The 19,236-nt window shown below is 40.4% G+C and overlaps 1 protein-coding gene across 2 annotated transcripts in view; it reads left to right on the top strand.

Annotated features, from left to right (window-relative positions):
• Nucleotides 1-19,236, top strand: part of RELN (reelin) — a 275,939-nt gene that overhangs the window by 222,348 nt on the left and 34,355 nt on the right. For both annotated transcript variants that reach the window (XM_064421959.1, XM_064421958.1), the window contains exons 32-43: nt 122-280; nt 2,222-2,410; nt 2,662-2,935; nt 4,227-4,367; nt 4,460-4,637; nt 6,088-6,172; nt 8,803-8,985; nt 10,333-10,504; nt 10,584-10,686; nt 13,136-13,365; nt 16,042-16,262; nt 17,272-17,419. In XM_064421959.1, the coding sequence (XP_064278029.1) occupies nt 122-280; nt 2,222-2,410; nt 2,662-2,935; nt 4,227-4,367; nt 4,460-4,637; nt 6,088-6,172; nt 8,803-8,985; nt 10,333-10,504; nt 10,584-10,686; nt 13,136-13,365; nt 16,042-16,262; nt 17,272-17,419 (2,083 nt within the window). The remainder of the gene's footprint in view (nt 1-121; nt 281-2,221; nt 2,411-2,661; nt 2,936-4,226; nt 4,368-4,459; nt 4,638-6,087; nt 6,173-8,802; nt 8,986-10,332; nt 10,505-10,583; nt 10,687-13,135; nt 13,366-16,041; nt 16,263-17,271; nt 17,420-19,236) is intronic.

Genomic DNA, 19,236 nt, shown 5'->3' with positions numbered 1-19,236 from the left:
TTGTGCACAAAAGAGCTGCAGATGTCACAAGCGCCGGTGACACGTCCCAGAGCACAGGGTCACCTGCCCTCAATTTGCTCTGCACAGTCTCACTAACTGCTCTTCCTCACTTTAAACACAGGGCTTGTTGTTCAGTACACGAATGACAATGGCATCACCTGGAGCTTGCTGCGCGAGCTGGACTTCATGTCGTACCTGGAGCCCCAGGTTGTGTCCATCGATTTACCGCGGGAGGCCAAGAGCCCTGCCACCGCCTTCCGCTGGTGGCAGCCGCAGCACGGTAAGCAAGGCCACCCTGGAAATTCATCAGGCAGCTTTGCACAACCCGCATGGCAGTGCTACTCAGTATGGACATGCTGGGCAGAAACCTCAGCTTGTGAAAAACGCGGTGTTTTGCAGAGTTGGATGTTGTAAGAGCATATTTGGGTTTTCCTGAGTCACACTATGGCCACGATTTTCTTTTATAGCACCAAACTGATGAGTGGGCTTAAGAGTAAAATTGTTTAAGAGCCAAGTTTAAACCAAAGATGCTAAGATAACAGGAGGGAGGGTGAGGAAAAAATTACATTAAAAAAATGAAAGCCTAAATAAAATTAAAGTTTTTAGCTGAGTATAGAGTGACCTGGGATGCCAGATGGCCTATACTCTGTATTGTTTTTGGAAGTGTAGGCATACCTTGGCCTTGAATCTGCCTACCTGGTGGCTCCCATCTCACTATTTTAATATCTCCACAGTCCAGGACAGGACCACCTCCTCCCACCATTTCTGGTGTCCCAGAGCCCAGCTCCCTTGCCCCTGCAAAACCACTCAGCCACTTCCCACATCCTCAGCAGAAAGTTAAACCCTGGTGCTGACTGATTCCTACAGCCACTGTGAGAGCTCCCACCTCACATGGAGGCACATTACCACTACTGAAAGGGTTCTGATTAAGTCTTACCTTTGCACAAGGCAGCAGCTCCTGGATCTGCAGGAAATATAAGGCAATGTTCAGAAATATAGCTAACTACATTTCAACAGCAATTCCTTGGGGAGCAAAGCACGTAGCTTACATTCAGGTAATTATGGTATGCAGCTTCTTAGACATCATTTATCATTTTGATGGCTGATTTTTATTCATACATTTTCTTGTATGTGCTGGACTTAATTGTCCTCACTAGGTAACAGAATAGACAAGACAAGAGAGATGTGATTTAGTTAAGAAGACAGTTCCTTTGATTAAAAGTGCAAAGCAATGACTGGTGCACCACAGACCATCATTCTGTGATGATCATTTGCATTGGTGAGTGGTGCAATGTCCAACCTAATGCTCCCTATACTTGCCTTGGTGGCACCTGGATGGTATCTGTCCCTGCTGAGGGTCATCATTCTTAAGAGCACTGATGGCAGCCCTGTGGCTCCCAGTATCAGCAAGGTTTTATGACTGGAAGTTGAAATATCACCTTCCACACCAGTGCCTGCAGGTGACAAGCACTTCTGGTCAGAGATGTTAGCTCCTTCATGGACTACCCTCTGTCTGCCATTCCTCAGTGCAGAGTGGCCCTATCAGCCATGACCCACGCTCCTCTTGGTGGCAAGGCAAAAGTCCTGGCACATTGCTGCAAGCTCACAATTTATTGTAAAGGCTTTCCCTCCTCTCCTGTGAGGGCAGCAATTGTGCAGTAAGATGCTCTTTTCAGCATGCCAGTAGAAAGGTGAATTGAAATGCAGGCCAAAGAAGTGGGCTGGAGATGATGAAAGTGAAATACCTGTAGGCTGGAGAGCAAGAGGAGAGAGACTTCCAGGAAGGAGAACAGCACTTCTCTAAATATTATCTATATGCAGAGCCTTCAGCATTTTCCTTCATGTTCTATTTGCTTTCATACAAAAGTTATTTTGGGAACTAGACAGAGGCCTTTCCAATTTAGCTGTGGGGAATAGCAGGAAGGTTGTGACCCATAAAATGAAATTCCCCAATTTAGGGGCTCAGGGAGTATCTCATCCAAACAGAGTGAGAGCATATGATGCAAAGGCACTGAAGCTAAAGAAATGAAGAGGTAAACCTGTGTTTATCTGTAATAGAAACATGCTCTAGTGTCCAGGTGCATCCTTGAGCAATGTTTTAGTCTTGTTTAACAGCACTCAGTTTGTGTGATTGAGCACTGCTCACTGAGTGAACACAGCATATGGGCATTAAAAACAACTTGCAGGGACTCCACTAACCTGTCTGTTCTGGTTTTTGTAGGGAAGCATTCAGCTCAGTGGGCTTTGGATGATGTGCTCATAGGGATGAATGACAGCTCTCAGACTGGCTTTCAGGATAAATTTGATGGAACTGTGGATTTGCAAGCAAGCTGGTACAGAATACAAGGAGGTCAAGTAGACATTGACTGCCTGTCTATGGATACAGCTCTGATGTTCAGTGAAAACATTGGTATGTGTCATCAAACATTACTACACTTTGTATGAGTCTATTCTACAAATATAGATCAAGTTTTACAAGATGGGAGATATAGACAAATCCAGGTATTTAGTAACATGTAGGGAAGAGAAGGCTGGAAAAAGGTGAAGATAGAGGTAACAATTTGAATGACAGTATTGAAAGCATGCGCTGAAGGTACACTTTGTTCTTATTGTTGTATTTGTTGTTATTGTTGTGTTTGTTGTTTCTCTCTCTTTGCTTAGGAAAACCTCGTTACGCTGAGACTTGGGACTTCCACGTCTCAGCCTCCACATTCTTGCAGTTTGAGCTGAGCATGGGCTGCAGCAAGCCATACAGCAACTCCCACAGCATTCACCTGCAGTATTCCCTGAACAACGGGAGGGACTGGCACCTGGTGACAGAGGAGTGTGTCCCCCCAACCATCGGCTGTCAGCAGTACACCGAGAGCTCCATCTACACTTCAGAAAGATTCCAAAACTGGAAGAGAGTTACTGTCTACCTCCCACCCTCAACCAAGTGAGCGCTGCTCTTCTGGCTATTTAGCATGACAAAGATTTTGCTGATCTAATTAGAACAAACATCCTACAGCTTGGCAATGTTCTGCATGTCTTTTAAATTTTTAAATGTGTGTTGTCACGCCACCAGAATTTTAAATTTCACTTCAAAATATTTCATCAGCTATAATGTGAAGTGTAGGGACTTAAGGAAGTTACAACACTGATGAATGAATTCTCAAGTCTTGCCTATAATTTCTTACAGTAAGAAGAAGAATGCTAAACCAGCTTTTCTAACATTTATGCAATAAGAAGCAAGAATAAATACCCTGATCCATCCTTTTCTACATTAGTATTTTCTGTTATTGCACATTAAGTTGTCACCCAACATTCAGGCATGTTAGTCACAGCATTCAGCAAGTCAGAACATGTCACTGGATGTGCCACCTTCACTCTTTTGACCAGGAGGAGAGTTCTGCCAAGCTCCTCAGGATATCACAGGGCAATGGATGTGGCAAATGTGCTGGCATCCATCTCTCTAAATAAAGCCATGCTCTAGTTTAGGAACAACAGGTAATGATGATACTGCTTACCATTGTTCTGAGCAGTTTTGTAATTCTTCAGAGCACCCTACACATTACCTCGGTATCACCCAGAAAATACAGTGGTAAAAATGGACACACAGCAAATTAACTGGGCCTGGAGCTCACATCTTGGTTTCCAATTCCACAGCTCACTCCAGAGTGCCATACATCATCTTCCAAAGAATTTTGCTTTCTCCAAAACACTTTCTTCATTTGAGGATAACAAGGCAGTCAGCAGTGATAGCAGTGTGTATGCATGTGCATATTTGTACATATATATTCATACATTCTTATATATATATATATGTGAACGTATATAACCATTGTTTTTTTCTTTACACAACACTTAAGATAAATGAACTTTCATAACTTTTTACTTTACTGATTCAATTTTATTGTTTCCATTCTGCTAGCAACACATGGAGCTGTCAAATGCAAATGGAACTGCTAATTTCTGCTCAACCACTTTGTTGATCAGCAAGTGTCTCAGCAATGTTCTTTCTTGATTATATTTTTGGGCACCTTTCTTTAGAATATGCTGGAATTTTGCCTAAAAGAGTAACCTGAGAAATTTAAACTTCCAGTTTCCACTAGACTATGAATCTTTTCAAAACAAGTGGGCCATGCTTATTAATCTGCTTTTCTTCTGAACTCTTTGGGATTTTCTTTATTATTTCTTTGTGGATGAGAATTTTGAATCCTGAAATACATTTCCTTTGTTTTGAACAGCTCTCCCAGAACACGGTTCAGATGGATTCAGTACAACTATGCCTCTGGAGTAGATTCTTGGGCCATTGATAATGTGGTCCTGGCTACAGGATGCCCCTGGATGTGCTCAGGGCATGGCACCTGTGATTCAGGCCATTGCATGTGAGTAGAAAACTGCTTGAGCTGCTCCATAGAAAGGATGTCCTTTATCCAGGCCAGATGGATAATACTTTTTCTTCCCAATGTGTTGCTAGGTGTGACAGAGGGTTTGGAGGTCCTTACTGTGTCCCTGTCCTTCCTCTGCCATCCGTCCTGAAGGATGATTTCAATGGGAATTTGCATCCAGACCTTTGGCCTGAAGTCTACGGTGCTGAGAGGGGAAACCTGAATGGTGACACCATCAAGTCTGGAACAGCTCTCATTTTCAAAGGGGTCAGAGATTACTCACATTGAAAAAAAAAATTAATGAAAACCAGTAGAGTCAAAAATTTTCTCTTGTTAGACCCATATGTTTATATTGAAGTCTTTTGGCTAGAATTTGACATTTTCACTTTTCTTGTCTTTTCCTACTCTAAACATGCACCATGTTTTCCACTGGTTTTTTGTTGTTGTTGTTGTTGTTGTTGTTGTTGTTGTTGTTGTTGTTGTTGTTGTTGTTTTTTAATGAACAAATGGGTTTCGTCTCTTGATTGTTTATTATTTTGTTTGTGGTATAAACTCCTCCTTGACCACCAGAATGAAACTCTATACTGAGATTCTTGAGGTGAACTGTTTGGAAATATGGTACACATTACAATTATCTTGAAGTGTCCTGATTGGATTTTTAGTATTTTGAATAATACAAATTAGTAGTCTGTGTAATCAGTGTTTATGTAGTTTCTTGTATTTTACTCAGTTCTATCATTTTGATGTCTTCTAGTTCTTTAAAGACTTGTTTTTGTTGACTGTGGATTTCAAAAGGCCAAGAAATATATTTTCTGAATTTTTCTGTTCTTAACAAAATGAATAATAGACTTTTGTTCACAAGCACACAAATTCTCAGCTCACACAAGTCTTCATTTGACACTGTGAACTCAGGTGCCCCCCAAAAAGAGAAGTTAAATAATGTTTGGCCTATAAATTAATTCTTTGAAGTATTTATTTGCAAAAGCTTAACTTCAGTTCAACCTCTTTAGATTATTTAAATCCCAAATCATAACATGTGAATTGTCTAAAATTTGCATTGCTTGTTCCTGCAGATTGTTCCCCTGGGGGAATGGGTCTGAGAAAGAGGGAACTTTTTTCTTTCTCAGAAAGAGGGAAAGAGAGGTGGTTTTTGCCAGATCTCTGCAGACCAGGGACTGGCTGTGGCCCCAGGATCCACACAACAGTGAGCTCATCAGTCAAACTGGACAGGGCCTCAGGATCCCTATGAGGTTTCCTGTGTACTCCTTTTCCTTACAGGTCAGCAGGTTGCCCCAGAAGAGGATATTTGTACAAAATATATTTTGAGATATAGAAAATAACTACTAGAGAGCACTGTCCCTGCCTGGAAATTAGGGTGCTTGGCAGCTGTACAGTTTGCACAAAAAATGAGTGCAGTAGCTTGGACTCAGTGTCTGAGTCAGTGCTTGCAGATCCAATCACACCCCAGGGCTCAGAACACGAACTGAATGAGCTGTAACTGTGCCTGTACCTGACCAGGTAGTTGTACTTCTGTCATATCTTGGCTCACTTTACCAAGGCTGTCACTGTCCCCATTTTCTCCCTGGGAAAAGGAGTGGAACAGAGAACTTCCCCTCTTGCTGTCACCAGCAGGCAGAAACAGACAACAGCCAAGCAACAAGAGGCTGCAGAACACACTCAATAATGAGAACTGACATTGTACATTCTGTATTTGCAGGAAGGACTGAGAATGCTTGTGTCAAGAGATCTAGACTGCACTAATACAGTGTACATCCAGTTTTCATTTAAATTTATTGCCAAAGGTAAGATCACCATTGACTTACTATCACTTCTCTAACTTTATTAGTACATAGGAGCAACACTGAAAAAAACACAGATTGATGTTTTCATCTTCAGTGTGTGGTAGTGATCAATAGTTTATGGTGGATTATATGGGAGCTTGTTTGAAATTTTGCATCAGCCCCACCTTGCTCCCAGCGTACATGGCTGTTTGTGCATTTCCTAAGGTAAAAGTGGACTGTAGCATCACCAAAAATAGCAGAGCTAGTAAAGTCTTTGGGCAGAAAAGAAACAAAAGACCTCAAGGTTTTGTAGAGAGTTCTCACAACGCTGGGAAAAAATTATTTGTCCAGTTTTTTTATTACATAAAATTGTGCCTACAGTAAATTACTTAAGGGACTAATAGTAAACTACAGTGTTTTTCATTTTCTAGCTTCAGTCCACTGCATTAAAATCTCTTACCATTTGACTGCCTAGCAGGTATCTTAGAGATAACCAGAAGTCCATAATTCTGTTTAATTGATATGAAGAACAGTCAGACTTTGCAAAACAAGTTTTACACGTTGTTGTAAATAACCTGTGACAGCTCCTCCAGTACAAGGACTTTTAAGCCAATGATTCAGTCTTACCCTGCTCCAAGGCCCTGCCATCCTTGGCTTTAAAAAATAATTATGTCCAAGTCTGGAGTGACATGATGGAGAGCCACTAAACTGCTTGAAGGTTTGAGCCACTCCCATGCAATTTCAGAAGTTTTCCCCAGATTTTCTGATTGAATTGGCACTTCCAGCCTGAACTCTGAATGTTGAAAAAATCCTCTCACTGTGGTGCAAAGAGGTCCATAGTTTCTGTGGTAAGCTTAGTACTCTGGGGCTGGACCCTAACTGACTCAATGTTTACCAACATCTTGAAAATAGTTTGGAATACCCTCTTTCTTCTTAAATAAGTATCTTAGCCAAATCTGTGTATGGTGGATGAGTGAGAATATAACTCTTTGTGAATTATTATTGATTTTAATGGGTGTTTAATCATATATATTGGGTTATTTATTATTTATTACTTAGTACTTTATCAAAAAGAGAGAAAACTGTAACAGCCAAAAACATAATATGCCCCAAAATGATAACATGCTAAATATTTCATGTTTATAAGCAAAGTCTTTATGAAGACTTCTTTTAAAAAATTATGCCTTCATAATATTACTTCATATGATCATTAAAAAAAAAAAATTGAAATAAAGTAAGCAAAAATATTGCTCTGAAGACAGGAGTAGCCAAAGGCTCAAGCCTGGGTTTTGACACTTGACCCACAAGGAGTAAGACCATGAAACCCCAGGAGAAATTGCTCCTTATTGAATCTGTATTACTTATTAGCCCTGCTGCTGGATCCAGGACTTAGTCCCAACAAGCTCCCTAATGTTGAATACAAATTGCTATAGCTGGGCATATCTCTCAGCTGTGAGTGTTAAAAGCAGTGTGTTGTGTACTGTTAATTGCCACAGATAAGCTGAAATCAGCTCCTGACTGCAAACAGCTCTTCCCTGCTCTGCTCCACAGCCGGTGGTTGAATACTCAGCACTGGAGCAGAGGGGAGCAGGAGCATCTGCACCAGGCACTTTGCTTTCAGCAAATGTGGTGAATTTAACATGGGAAACACGGGAAAACTTGCACAGCAGCACACAGTGAGTCAGGGATGAAGAAGCTGTCCCTTAGTCCTTTCCTTCTGCTGGTTCCTGAGTTTTTGGGGACATGCCATCACTGTGGCACACCATGAAGGGAGCAGAGAGTGTACATTTGTCTGAGACCTCAGTTCAGACCTGCCATCACCTGAACACTGGTATTCCTGGACAGCAAGTTAGGCACAGGACAAATACAGGCTGGGGGCTGAGCTTGGGTACAGTAACCAGCATCAAAATGAGTGCTGGGTGCTAATTAGCATGTGTTAATAACTGGGGCTGTAAAAAGCTTTTGTTTTTTACTCTTTAAAGCTGTAAGTAAAAAAATAGGAGGAGCTGGTAGTTAGAAAATGCAAATTTTACTGTCAGTTCCACTGACTTTCAGGCCCAGTTTAAAGCACAGAATATTGCTTTGTTGTTGTTAAAACATGCTAATAAATATCCTCAGTGCTCTCCATCAATTATGTTATTTCTGGGCATGAATATTCTCATCCCAGTGTCTGCAGTGAGAGCCATAGACTCATAAATTTATGAGGATATAGATTGTGTCTATCTGTGGGTGCTAGAGATGGTGATGATAATGTCTTGTAGCTGGACAAAACACACAAATAAAATATATATTTGTAAAAATACAAATACTGTATTACTGGAATATGTTTGTAGTAAAAGGAGCTGGTGTGTTCTAATCTCAAAAAGTATAACTGAGATAGCTTCTTATCCAAGTAATTAACTATGATCATATGTATAATGAACAGTAGTATAAATTTAGATTGTATTTCATTTGCATTTTGCAGAAAAACAAGCAAGGGAAAGCACAGAAAGTCATATGTAACCAATGTGTATATACCATCTCAATAGCTTAAGCTGTTGTTGAAGGAAGCCCACACTTTGTAGTGGGTGTCAGAGCAACATAATTTCATTTACACTTGCTTGAACTTACTGGGTTTCAATGAACATAAATCCATGCCCTTTATGCTCCAGGCACCCCTGAGAGGTCTCATTCCATCCTGCTGCAATATTCTGTCAACGGTGGCATCACTTGGCACCTGATAGATGAGTTTTACTTCACCCAGACTACAGATGTGCTCTTCATCAACGTCCCTCTGCCCCACGCCGCCCAAAGCAACGCAACGCGCTTCAGGCTCTGGCAGCCTTACAACAATGGTGAGGAAGAGACAGCTCTGGGAGCCCAGGGCCATGCTTGCACACTCAGCATCTCCAAGAGAGTGCATTTTTCCAACTGAACAATTAGAGAGGTTCTTAAATCATGGGGCTTTTGTGTTTGAACTCCTTCAATTAGAATTACTGCAGGATTATGTGTAGTGTTCTTAAAAAGCGGTTTAAAGTGAAGTACCTTCAGCTGATGTCCCTGGATTGTGTGCAGAAAAGCATCAGCTTTGGCCCTGGAGGGAGTGGGAGATCAAGAAACACCAATAAAGTTAACTTCACTCAGGTTCTTCTCGTTATTTTTAATGGCCATGATTCTCACTTACACTGAGGCCCCATTAGGATGCTCCAATTATACAAAAGTGTCTCAAGTGTAAATGGGAACTGGGCCTACCTTACTCAGAATTAACTAGGCATTAAAAACCCATTTAGAAAGAGTATGTAGTGAGCAGTTAATCTTTTGATTAAATTGTAAAGGACTGGAAAACCACAAGAGGAACACAGCTCATTCCTCCTGATTACAGGAGATGTGCCAGCTGAAGGAAGCTCTTCTCTGCTCTCAGTTACTCTGAGCACAGTTCCAAGCAGAAACTGACATTAACAGCTCTAAAGAATACCAGCAATCATTTAGACATGGTGATTCAGCAACAGTTGATTCCATGTAGGCAAATTCCTAGCACACCCCAAACAAAAAAAAAGCAACTTCAAATCTGGTCCTGACAGTCCTGTTTCAGTTCATTCTTCTGATGTGTCCTGCCTAAAACAATTCTCTAAATTTTTTTCTGATGAACTCAAACACTTTTAGATAAATGAAAAAATGCTACACAGAAGATCTGTCAATTTAATCCTTCCTCTTCAGTTTGAGAATACCAATTTTCTGACATATATGAATACATAATTCATTGGAGAGAAGGAGTTTCAGAGTTTCCTTCTCTATGGAAGAACTCCTCCCAGGCAGACACAAGCTGCTGAGTGCAAGGATGTAGAATGAAATTGCACTTTCAGGCTGCTTTGACTCTGTAGCAACTACTCATTTAGACGATGCTTAATTGAAGACAATGAATTTCAAAGTAAATAGGATTTAAATAGAAGATAATTGTTCAACACCTATTGCTTTTCACTCTTTGTTTTGCTGTGACTTCTATAAATTTTAGGGAATAAAAGTTAATTCCATAAGGTCAAGCTGAAAAGCAGTATGGAAACTATTTTTATGGAAAGTGAAAATAGTGATCCCACACTTTTAGCACCCTCCTCTTCACATAATCCATAAATACTGGCTGCTGTTCTGCTCCCTAATAATATTAGTATTAGGTCTTAATAGAAATATTTCCATTTTCTTTGTAGGCAAAAAAGAAGAAATCTGGATTATTGATGACTTCATTATTGACGGAAATAACCTGAAGAATCCCATTATCCTTTTGGATACCTTTGACTTCGGTCCTAAAGAGGACAACTGGTTTTTCTATCCTGGTGGAAACATTGGGCTTTATTGCCCATATTCATCGAAAAGAGCTCCGTAAGATTCCCTCAGCAATACAATAGAAAGAAGTAATTTTGTGAAGTGAGTCTAAAGCACTCCTCTCCTTGATTTTCAGGGAGGAAGATTCAGCTATGGTGTTTGTTTCAAATGAAGTTGGAGAGCACTCCATTACCACAAGGGACTTGAGTGTGAATGAAAATACCATCATCCAATTTGAGGTACCTGTCCTCAGAAAGTTATTTTGCCTTTTGCTTCATGTTCTTCTCTATTCTGCCCTGGTATATTTGCCCAGCTGTTCTGTTGCCAAATAGGGAAACCTGTCTAATTTCCCCTCTAACTGATTTGACATTACTCTCCCTCATATGAATGTATCATGATGCTCTTAATATACAGATAAGGGAAATTTCTGCCTCAAAGTCTTCTACTTTCTTGCCTAAATTACTGCTTTGTCCATGCCTATATACTTGCACTGACAGCATTAAAGTCCATGTCCTATGCATTGGAGAGTCACAACTGCAGGCAAGAGGACAATTAAAATATAATGGGAGTCCAAATTGCCACCTCAGAGCCTGCTCAAGGTAAGAGTGCAGCATTTCTACAAGCTCACCAGTGAAGAGCTACAACTTCATCTGTGACAGTAAAAAATAATTTTTCCTACCTGCTGGCTTTACTGCACTGTTGTACTCTCTCAGAGGCAAGCTTCTGCTTTCCTTTTGCTTCTGCCCACATCATAGGTGCTGTAGATGAAGCTGATTTTTGGCTATTGTGGCCTGAAGTCATCCCATTTTATTTTTTAAAGAAATTTTATGAATAAGGAGCATATTTTTGTGTTTCTAACTCTCAGTGGAAACAGGTACCCCAGTGACAACACAGAGTCTAAACTAAACTGTGTTTCTGACTTATCCTAGAATCTAAACTGTGCATTGCCTGGGGCAGCTATTGATGGGAGTAGCCAGTTAGTATTTATTGGTTTAGAGAGGTCATTATATTGTCATTAAGAAACTGAAAAATAATCTGGCACGTAAATTGCCATGCCACAGTTACCAGGCTGCTTTTAACAACAATGTGGCATGTTGTTGCATTAATATGAGCTACATAATAATCAGCAAATGATAGGAGTTTATAAAAATTACTAAAATGATACTAAGGGTTTTCCAAGAAAATTAGGTTTAGCTGTGTACTCATGCACTCTTCAATTTGTCATGCAACTAATTCATAAATTATTGAATGCAAGCCATTTCCCCTTTTAAAATATAGATTACAGCCTGTAGAACAAAAATGTTTGAGGTGACTTTAAGATATTACAAGCCTTGATGGCATTAACTCATAAAATCTACATGTTTACTTCCATATGTGGTAAGAACATCATTTTCTGCTCACGTTTTGGAGAACATTAGTGTAAATGAAGGAGTTATGCATAATGCAGAAGTTTCTCTCTGTGTCTCAAGAATCAAAACCTATATTGGGTCAAGCATCTCTCTAAGCTTCCAGATGAGTAAACAACCTTTCTAGTCAAATGTAGGTTGATGGGACTCATGTGCACTGAAGAGTGATGAAGGAAATTCAATGTAGGATGCACTTTCAACACTCATGCATAGTTCTAAGCATTACTGTGTTTTAGAAAAAAATATATTTTCTTAACAGGACAGCATGCTACAAAGACAGCTTTTTTGCTAAAAAGATATATTAAAATATTAAATTAATAAATTAAATTAAATATTACATAGTTTTAATGCAGACTTTGTATTTCATCTGCAATTGGTTTTTATTTGTTGTGTGCTGAGTACAGTACATCTTATTTTATATGACAGTTCATTCTGTAAAAAACTAATTTGTCTTCTTTTACAAAAGCAATCTGAAATCATAAGATCTAAATATCAGTGTAACAGGAAAACAAACTAATTTGCACTGGTTGTTTCAAATTCTGTATTAAACATTCTGTATTTTTTCAGTAGTAGAACTGGTTTTCATGTTCTGCCTTTTCCACTGTTCTTTATATCAGGAATCTTGTGAGCACACCCTGAGAAGTCTGACAGTGCCAAACTAAGACATTGAATCTAAATCCAGTCCAGCTATGGTGCTCTAGGGCTTTGCCACTATACATGAACAAATAGGTAGTGTGAAAGCTGAACATATTGAGGTGATAAGCTTTTTTTTAATATATGTAACATAAAAGAGGATCATAGTGCAGGTCAGTAATTAACAGCTCAGAATTAACAAAATGTTAATGTTTGCACTTTTTGTTTTAATACTTCTGCTTTTAATAATGCACATTTTCTTGATGCTGTGATTACTTCAGTAACTGCCATTGGACTGCAAGAGCTGGTGCATTTACTACAGCAATGTTAGCAGCTCTCCTTTGGGATTTGCCCAATTAATTTCAGTTTTCTCTAGGCAGAAGTTGTTGGGGATTTTTTTTTTCACATTTGTTTTATCATGACCCATGGTGTGATATACTCCTGGACAGGAGAGCAATGTGCAAGAGTTCCTGTTCATGTGCATGTCCTGAGTGCATCATCCCTGCTGTTAAGTGGGTTCCCAAATCACCATTTTCCTGGACTAGACAAATACCATACCAAATGGGGGAGGCTGCCTGAGGTGCAGAATGGTTGGGAGTCCCACAGTCTGCCCTGTGTCACCTTCTGTGTTTGATGCCTTGGCCCCCAGATCAATATTGGCTGCACCACTGACAGCTCCTCTGCTGACCCAGTGAGGCTGGAGTTCTCCCGGGACCTGGGGGCCACCTGGCACCTGCTGCTCCCCTTGTGCTACAGCAGCAGCAGCCACCTCAGCTCCCTCTGCTCCACCGAGCACCACCCAAGCAGCACTTACTACGCAGGCACTACCCAGGGATGGAGGAGGGAGGTCATCCACTTTGGAAAACTGCACCTCTGTGGGTAAGTGTCCAGCTCCTGTTCCTGCCCAGCTGCGAGTTGCTTTGATTTCTGTTTTTCACCCAGCACAAGGGTGATGCATAAGGATTGCAGCACTATAGCAGACCAAATTGACCAATTTTTCTCTGCTTTATGCCCTGAATGTTAGCTAGTGTTTAGGTGATTCCCCAAATCAAATTGTGCCTAATGCTGATGTAGAATAACCACAGGCAACTTCCTATTACCTATATATTTAATTAGTGATAATTTAATAGAAGGGAGTTGCTTGTTGAAATTAACACAAAACTGACTGTTCTTAGCATGCTCTGAGTGCTCTTTGCAGAACTGCATCAGCCATTTGAATTCACTGATGATATTCTTGCATGAAATTTGAGTTTCATAAGAAAATGCAGTAAAATGTGAGCTAGTATAAGCTTGATTCCAATTCAGTACGAAGAAATGGTCTGATGTAAATAATGCCTCAGTCAATTAGGCTGGATGATAACACAGCATAGAAAAACAATACGTGCTAGCAGGCATAGTAATATGTAACTCTTCAAAGTAAAAACACTACTGTTTACTTTTTCAGGAATAACTGTCATCTAGCATCAACTCACTTTATGTAAAAGCTTACAACATTAATGATTAAACTGTAGCATGTATGAATGCAAATGAGCTATGCAACTATGAGAATTTATGAGTCTATGCAGCTATGAGACCGAGTATTTATGAAACTACTGCAGTCAATGGGTCCTCCACTAAATAAATGACCCCATATGTGCCTCTGAAAGTATGAAAAGACCTATATAAGGAATAAGAATCAAGTTTGGAAAGACTGATTGTTTAATTATTTAAGGAAATGTTTAAATTTTAAACTTGAGTTTTCTGGTTTATGACAGTTAACATTTCAAGCATGCAATAGGTAACCATCTCTTTCAGCAGCTCACTTGTACTTCCTGGTTTTGTGCAAAAGAATGATTTTACCCTTTAGCCAACCATCAATGCATCCCTCCAAATAAAAATTTTGACTGTGCAGACTCCTAACTCATTTAAACCTTCCAGGATTTTGATTTAGTCCCCTGTTCCTGAGTGCTTCTATCCTGTTTTTCTACCTTCCTTTCCTATTCCTTCCCCAACACACCAGGTCAGGAGCCCATGGCTGACAGCCAGCCAAGCCCAGCAGTGCAGAGTAGTTTAAATTCAGTGCATTAAATCTCTGGGCCAGAGGGCTGAAGGGGGATTTCTCCACCAGAATCTACTGGAATAACAAGAAAAAAATCCAAGCCTTTCTCCTTGTGTAATTCAAAAGAAATCCCCCAGCCTTTTCATGTCCCAAGTGCCGAGTGGTTATATTTTAACTGAGGATGAAGACATTTTAAGTAATTTCCACTACATATGTAATTTTAGAAATTAATATATGTTCTCAGCAGACAGCTGTAAGTAATAATTAGTATTCCAGTTATGTCCTGAAGAAAAGGTCCAGGGCCTGTTGAGCCAGAGGAGAAACCCCAAATAAGCAGTGGTTCACTCTCTGCTTCACACACGAGTCGTGGTTCACCCTCACCAGGAGTGACCCTGAGAGGAGGAGCTGACTTGTCTCAGGAAAAAAAATCCAGCCTGTGGGGCAGAGGTCTACTCTCAAGAGGAGCTTACAACACCTCCAGCCTCACTCTTGTGTCCTTCCCCTCAGGGCACACTAAAGTTGACGATTTTGACTTCCAGCAGAACTCTGGCATCTTTCTTGTGAAAGTAGTGTCTTAGTAGTGTCCCCACCCTAAATCCCCTCATAAAAATTTCTTTTTAGCAAATCAAGGAAATCATTGTCAGCTACAACTACCTGCAGAATTGATTCGCCTGCTGAATTTAGATATCTTTAACAAGACACATTAAACACGCAAGGCAATTAAGTGCTTCCCCCTTCTCAATCTTCTGGTTTCCTTCCTCCCTTAAAACATTTTCTCAACTGGGAATAAAATTAGTCTCTCAAGTATTTTCCTCATCTCAATTTGTTTTCCCTCCTTCCCCAGTTGGTTCCTTTTAATATGCAGCATTGATGCAAGTAGCACTTAGGAGATGAATTAAAAATGACAGGACAGCACCCAAAGGAGAATATAGTTTAAATTAACAACTTGCAATATCAGCCTGATTTAAGATTAAGCTTCCTGAAAGCAAGCTGAATACCTGGTGACATGACAGATCATGTTTTCTTTCTGGGTAATTGAGGGTGAGATCCTCCCACTCCACCCCTACAGGTGGTCTCCCTGGGGGCACAATGGAAGCATGATTTAGAATCTCACTCTGCAGGAGAGGGTGAAAGTGGCCGGGTCTGACCCACACACTGTACACCAAAGCAGAAGGGAATCCACCAGACCACGGCCTTTCATCTTCCCCGTGAATGATGGAGTTAAGAGTAGCTGGATTTTAAATTTTGAAAATCATGCCTGTCATTCAGTTTTGAGATTACAGCTAATGAATAGTGTTATTTTTATTTCTGTCAGTACTTGGGTTGAATGTCAACATAAAGATGCATGAGGTACTGAAGGAATTAGATCTAGCAGTCAGTTTCTAGAATTAATCTATTTATCAAGCCAGTTCTGACAGAAAGAATAATATATATGTGCACATAATGGTATATGTATGGAATACAAAAAAAAAAAAGGGACTGTTATTTAAAATAAGCACGCTTTATGCCATTTTCAGGCTGGCGAGGTTCAGGTGGTACCAAGGATTTTACCCTGCTGGATCCCAGCCTGTGACCTGGGCCATTGACAACGTGTACATCGGCCCCCAGTGCGAGGAGATGTGCAACGGGCACGGCAGCTGCATCAACGGCACCCGGTGCATCTGCGACCCCGGCTACTCGGGGCCAACCTGCAGGATCAGCACCAAGAACGCTGACTTCCTCAAGGATGACTTCGAAGGTAGTGCATCTGAATGCACTCTGAATACCTCTTCGAGGGGGCATCTGAATGCTGCCCGTCCATCCCAGTGCAACCCAGGGTTCAAGGGATTAACCAGCAAAGCCTTCCTCAGCCCTGCATGCTTCTGATTAGAATTTATGCCGTGGGGGTATTCCCATGAACGAAGTAGTTCAGATGCCGTTTGCCAGTGGGGTTTGTGGCCTGATGCACTGTTAATGCTGGATTACAAAACCTTCATTGAAACAGAACTTCCTGAAGCTCTACATGTAGAAAATAATCTCGGAAGCAAATTGTGTTTTGATGGTAGTTTGACTTTAGCACAGACAGAGCATTTGCCAGTGAGGCAGACAGCAGAGGGCATTACAGCCCTCTGTTTTACAGGCATTACAGAGTGTCATTTCTCACTACAAGGGAAATCTGACTTGCCCTACTACAGGACACATGGTTTCAGAGCAGACCAAGTGTCTCAGTAGTGGGAGCCAGTGCTCAGCAGCCAGAGCAGACCCCAAGAGAGGGAAGGCAGGAGGGAGCTCAAAGCCTCATGCATGCCTGGGCACACAACTGTAAAACCCCTTCAAGGCTTCCCCCACTAGCAAGCACGGCAGGAGGAGCATGTTTTCATAAAGCAGCACCTGTGAACTAAACTCATTCCTTCACAGCTGCTGCTGCTCATTTTCAATTTTGCTAGCCCTTGCTTGCATGCTACGACATGGAACCCAAAATTTCTTTATAGACCCAAGTACATTGTTGTTACCTTAAGATAAATGATGAAAGGTGGAAAACCTTGTGAATAACTGGAAACAAAGATCCCAGACCTCATACTTCTGGGTTTATTTTGTTTATTTTGTTTTGATTTGTGTCAGATTTCTAGAATACATGGCATTGGAAACACTGAATATTTCTCAGTCAGCATGTGATTTTTAATTTATCTCTCTTCCTCTGGAAGGAGCACTCTTGCAGCAGGAGCACTTCAGAGTAAATCATAAATATGTATTCACTGTGTATTCAGGTCAGCTGGAGTCGGATAGATTCCTCCTTGTGAGTGGTGGAAAGCCATCAAGGAAATGTGGTATCATGTCTGGAGGAAACAACCTTTTCTTTAACGAAGAAGGTTTACGTATGCTGATGACTCGAGACCTAGATTTGTCACAAGCCAGGTAACACCTTTCAAAAGTTCTTTCAGGATTTCATTGAGGAAATGCCATACTGAAGAACGATACATATGTGATATTTCTCTAGTAAAAGCAAGCTGACATATTCTGTGGTGCTCACACTAGCAAATGCTCCATTTTAACCACTGCCACCGTGATAAGCTAAATTTAAATTGAACTTTAATTGCATTAATCATTTAAATGTTGCTTTTTTCCCCTAAATAAGAATTCCAGAAACTTATTGATGCCACACCTTCAGTAGTTAATGCAAGCTTTTGTTTCCTAAATCCATAACATGAGAAATGATCTGCTTTTCTTACAGTCTAGTGTACTATGAGCCATTACTGAAACAGGAGTATCTGCTGAAAGTATAATTCTTACATTTGTCATCTCATAATTCTTTCATTTCTGAACCTTGTTTTTTTTTCTTATTGTGCACATTTGTTTCCAATAATTCACTGAGAAATTCCCATCAAGCTGTCACCAGCTATTGAAAACCAAATATTTTAGTGTATTTACAGTTTATGGTGTATCTTTACAGCCTGCAGAAGAGACATGTGATGAGTGAGACATGCTAAGCAAGACACATTACAAAAATTTACACTAATATGAATTCAACTCCATCCCAGTTGTGAGCATGCTAACCAATAGGCATTGTTTTCTAATTTGTTCTGTATTTTAGCAGACATGTCTGTCAGTGCTGCAAGCCACACTCAGCACCTGGGGATTGAAATCAAGTGGACTCTGCAATCCACTGCCATCACATCTGTGTTTTAAAGAATTTAACACAGGGGACAATGTATCACCGTCATGGTGATACTGGTAGCTGAAACTGCACCAATGAAATATCAGTAAGGAAAGAATATTGTAGGTATCACAGCTGATCAAATCCCTTTCAATTCTGAAGTACTAGAAGAATATGCACACATTTGAGTGTTACTAGATTTACACAAAACACTGTGCTTTTCCATTTCAAAATAGGCAGAGCCTTTGCAAAATATCTTTGGGATAAGAGGAGAGATATTTAAAAATACTTTTTTTTATCTGGTAGACAGTGTTGCCTACATTTGGGTGGCTTATTACTACATTAGTAAAACTGAAGTGTATGAATAGCAATGCAAAGAAATCAGATGCCACAGAGACAAGGTCACCTGGGTTTATTTCCTTTGAATTATGTGGCAAATGTTGGAGTAAATCTGAGGAGGCAGAAAGACTTGCCAGCAATGAAACAAATCCATTACATTTGATATGTTGATCCATGAGGGTACCCAGTGCTCCTTTACAGCACAAGCAATACGTTATGTCTGGGACATGGAGGTGGATATAATCTATAGCAAAAACAGTTATATCTAGTAGCAAGAGAAACTGTGAGTCGCAGTGAGGACTAGAATTAATTGACTTGTAAGTCTGGCATTTTATTGGAGCTTTGTCTGCCCAGCATCTCTGCAGCCTCCACTCCCAGCAGATCTACCTGCAGATCAAACCAGAACAAGATTTTTGATATAAAACTTCTTTTGCGCCATTTCATTTAACCGTGAGCTAGGCAGCACTAATGCAATAATAATTAGAACAGATAAAACACTCTAAAGCTGTGCAAAAGCAGTGCAAACATGAATTAATATTTGTAATATCCCTGCAAGTCCAATAAGTAAATATCATTACAGCACGGTTCCCTCCACTCCAAGTGCACAGTGGAGCTATTTATGAGCATCAGCTGACGGGAGGGATTTCTCAGTTTGATACAAGTCTATTGTGCAGCTTTGGAGAAGCCAATTAACTGGGGGATGAAAGCACTGCTGTCCCTGGGTGGCTTGGGCTGGCTT

Source organism: Passer domesticus, chromosome 5, assembly GCF_036417665.1.
Source record: "Passer domesticus isolate bPasDom1 chromosome 5, bPasDom1.hap1, whole genome shotgun sequence".
Lineage (NCBI taxonomy): Eukaryota > Metazoa > Chordata > Aves > Passeriformes > Passeridae > Passer > Passer domesticus.
This window is presented reverse-complemented; position numbering and strand designations above follow the sequence as displayed.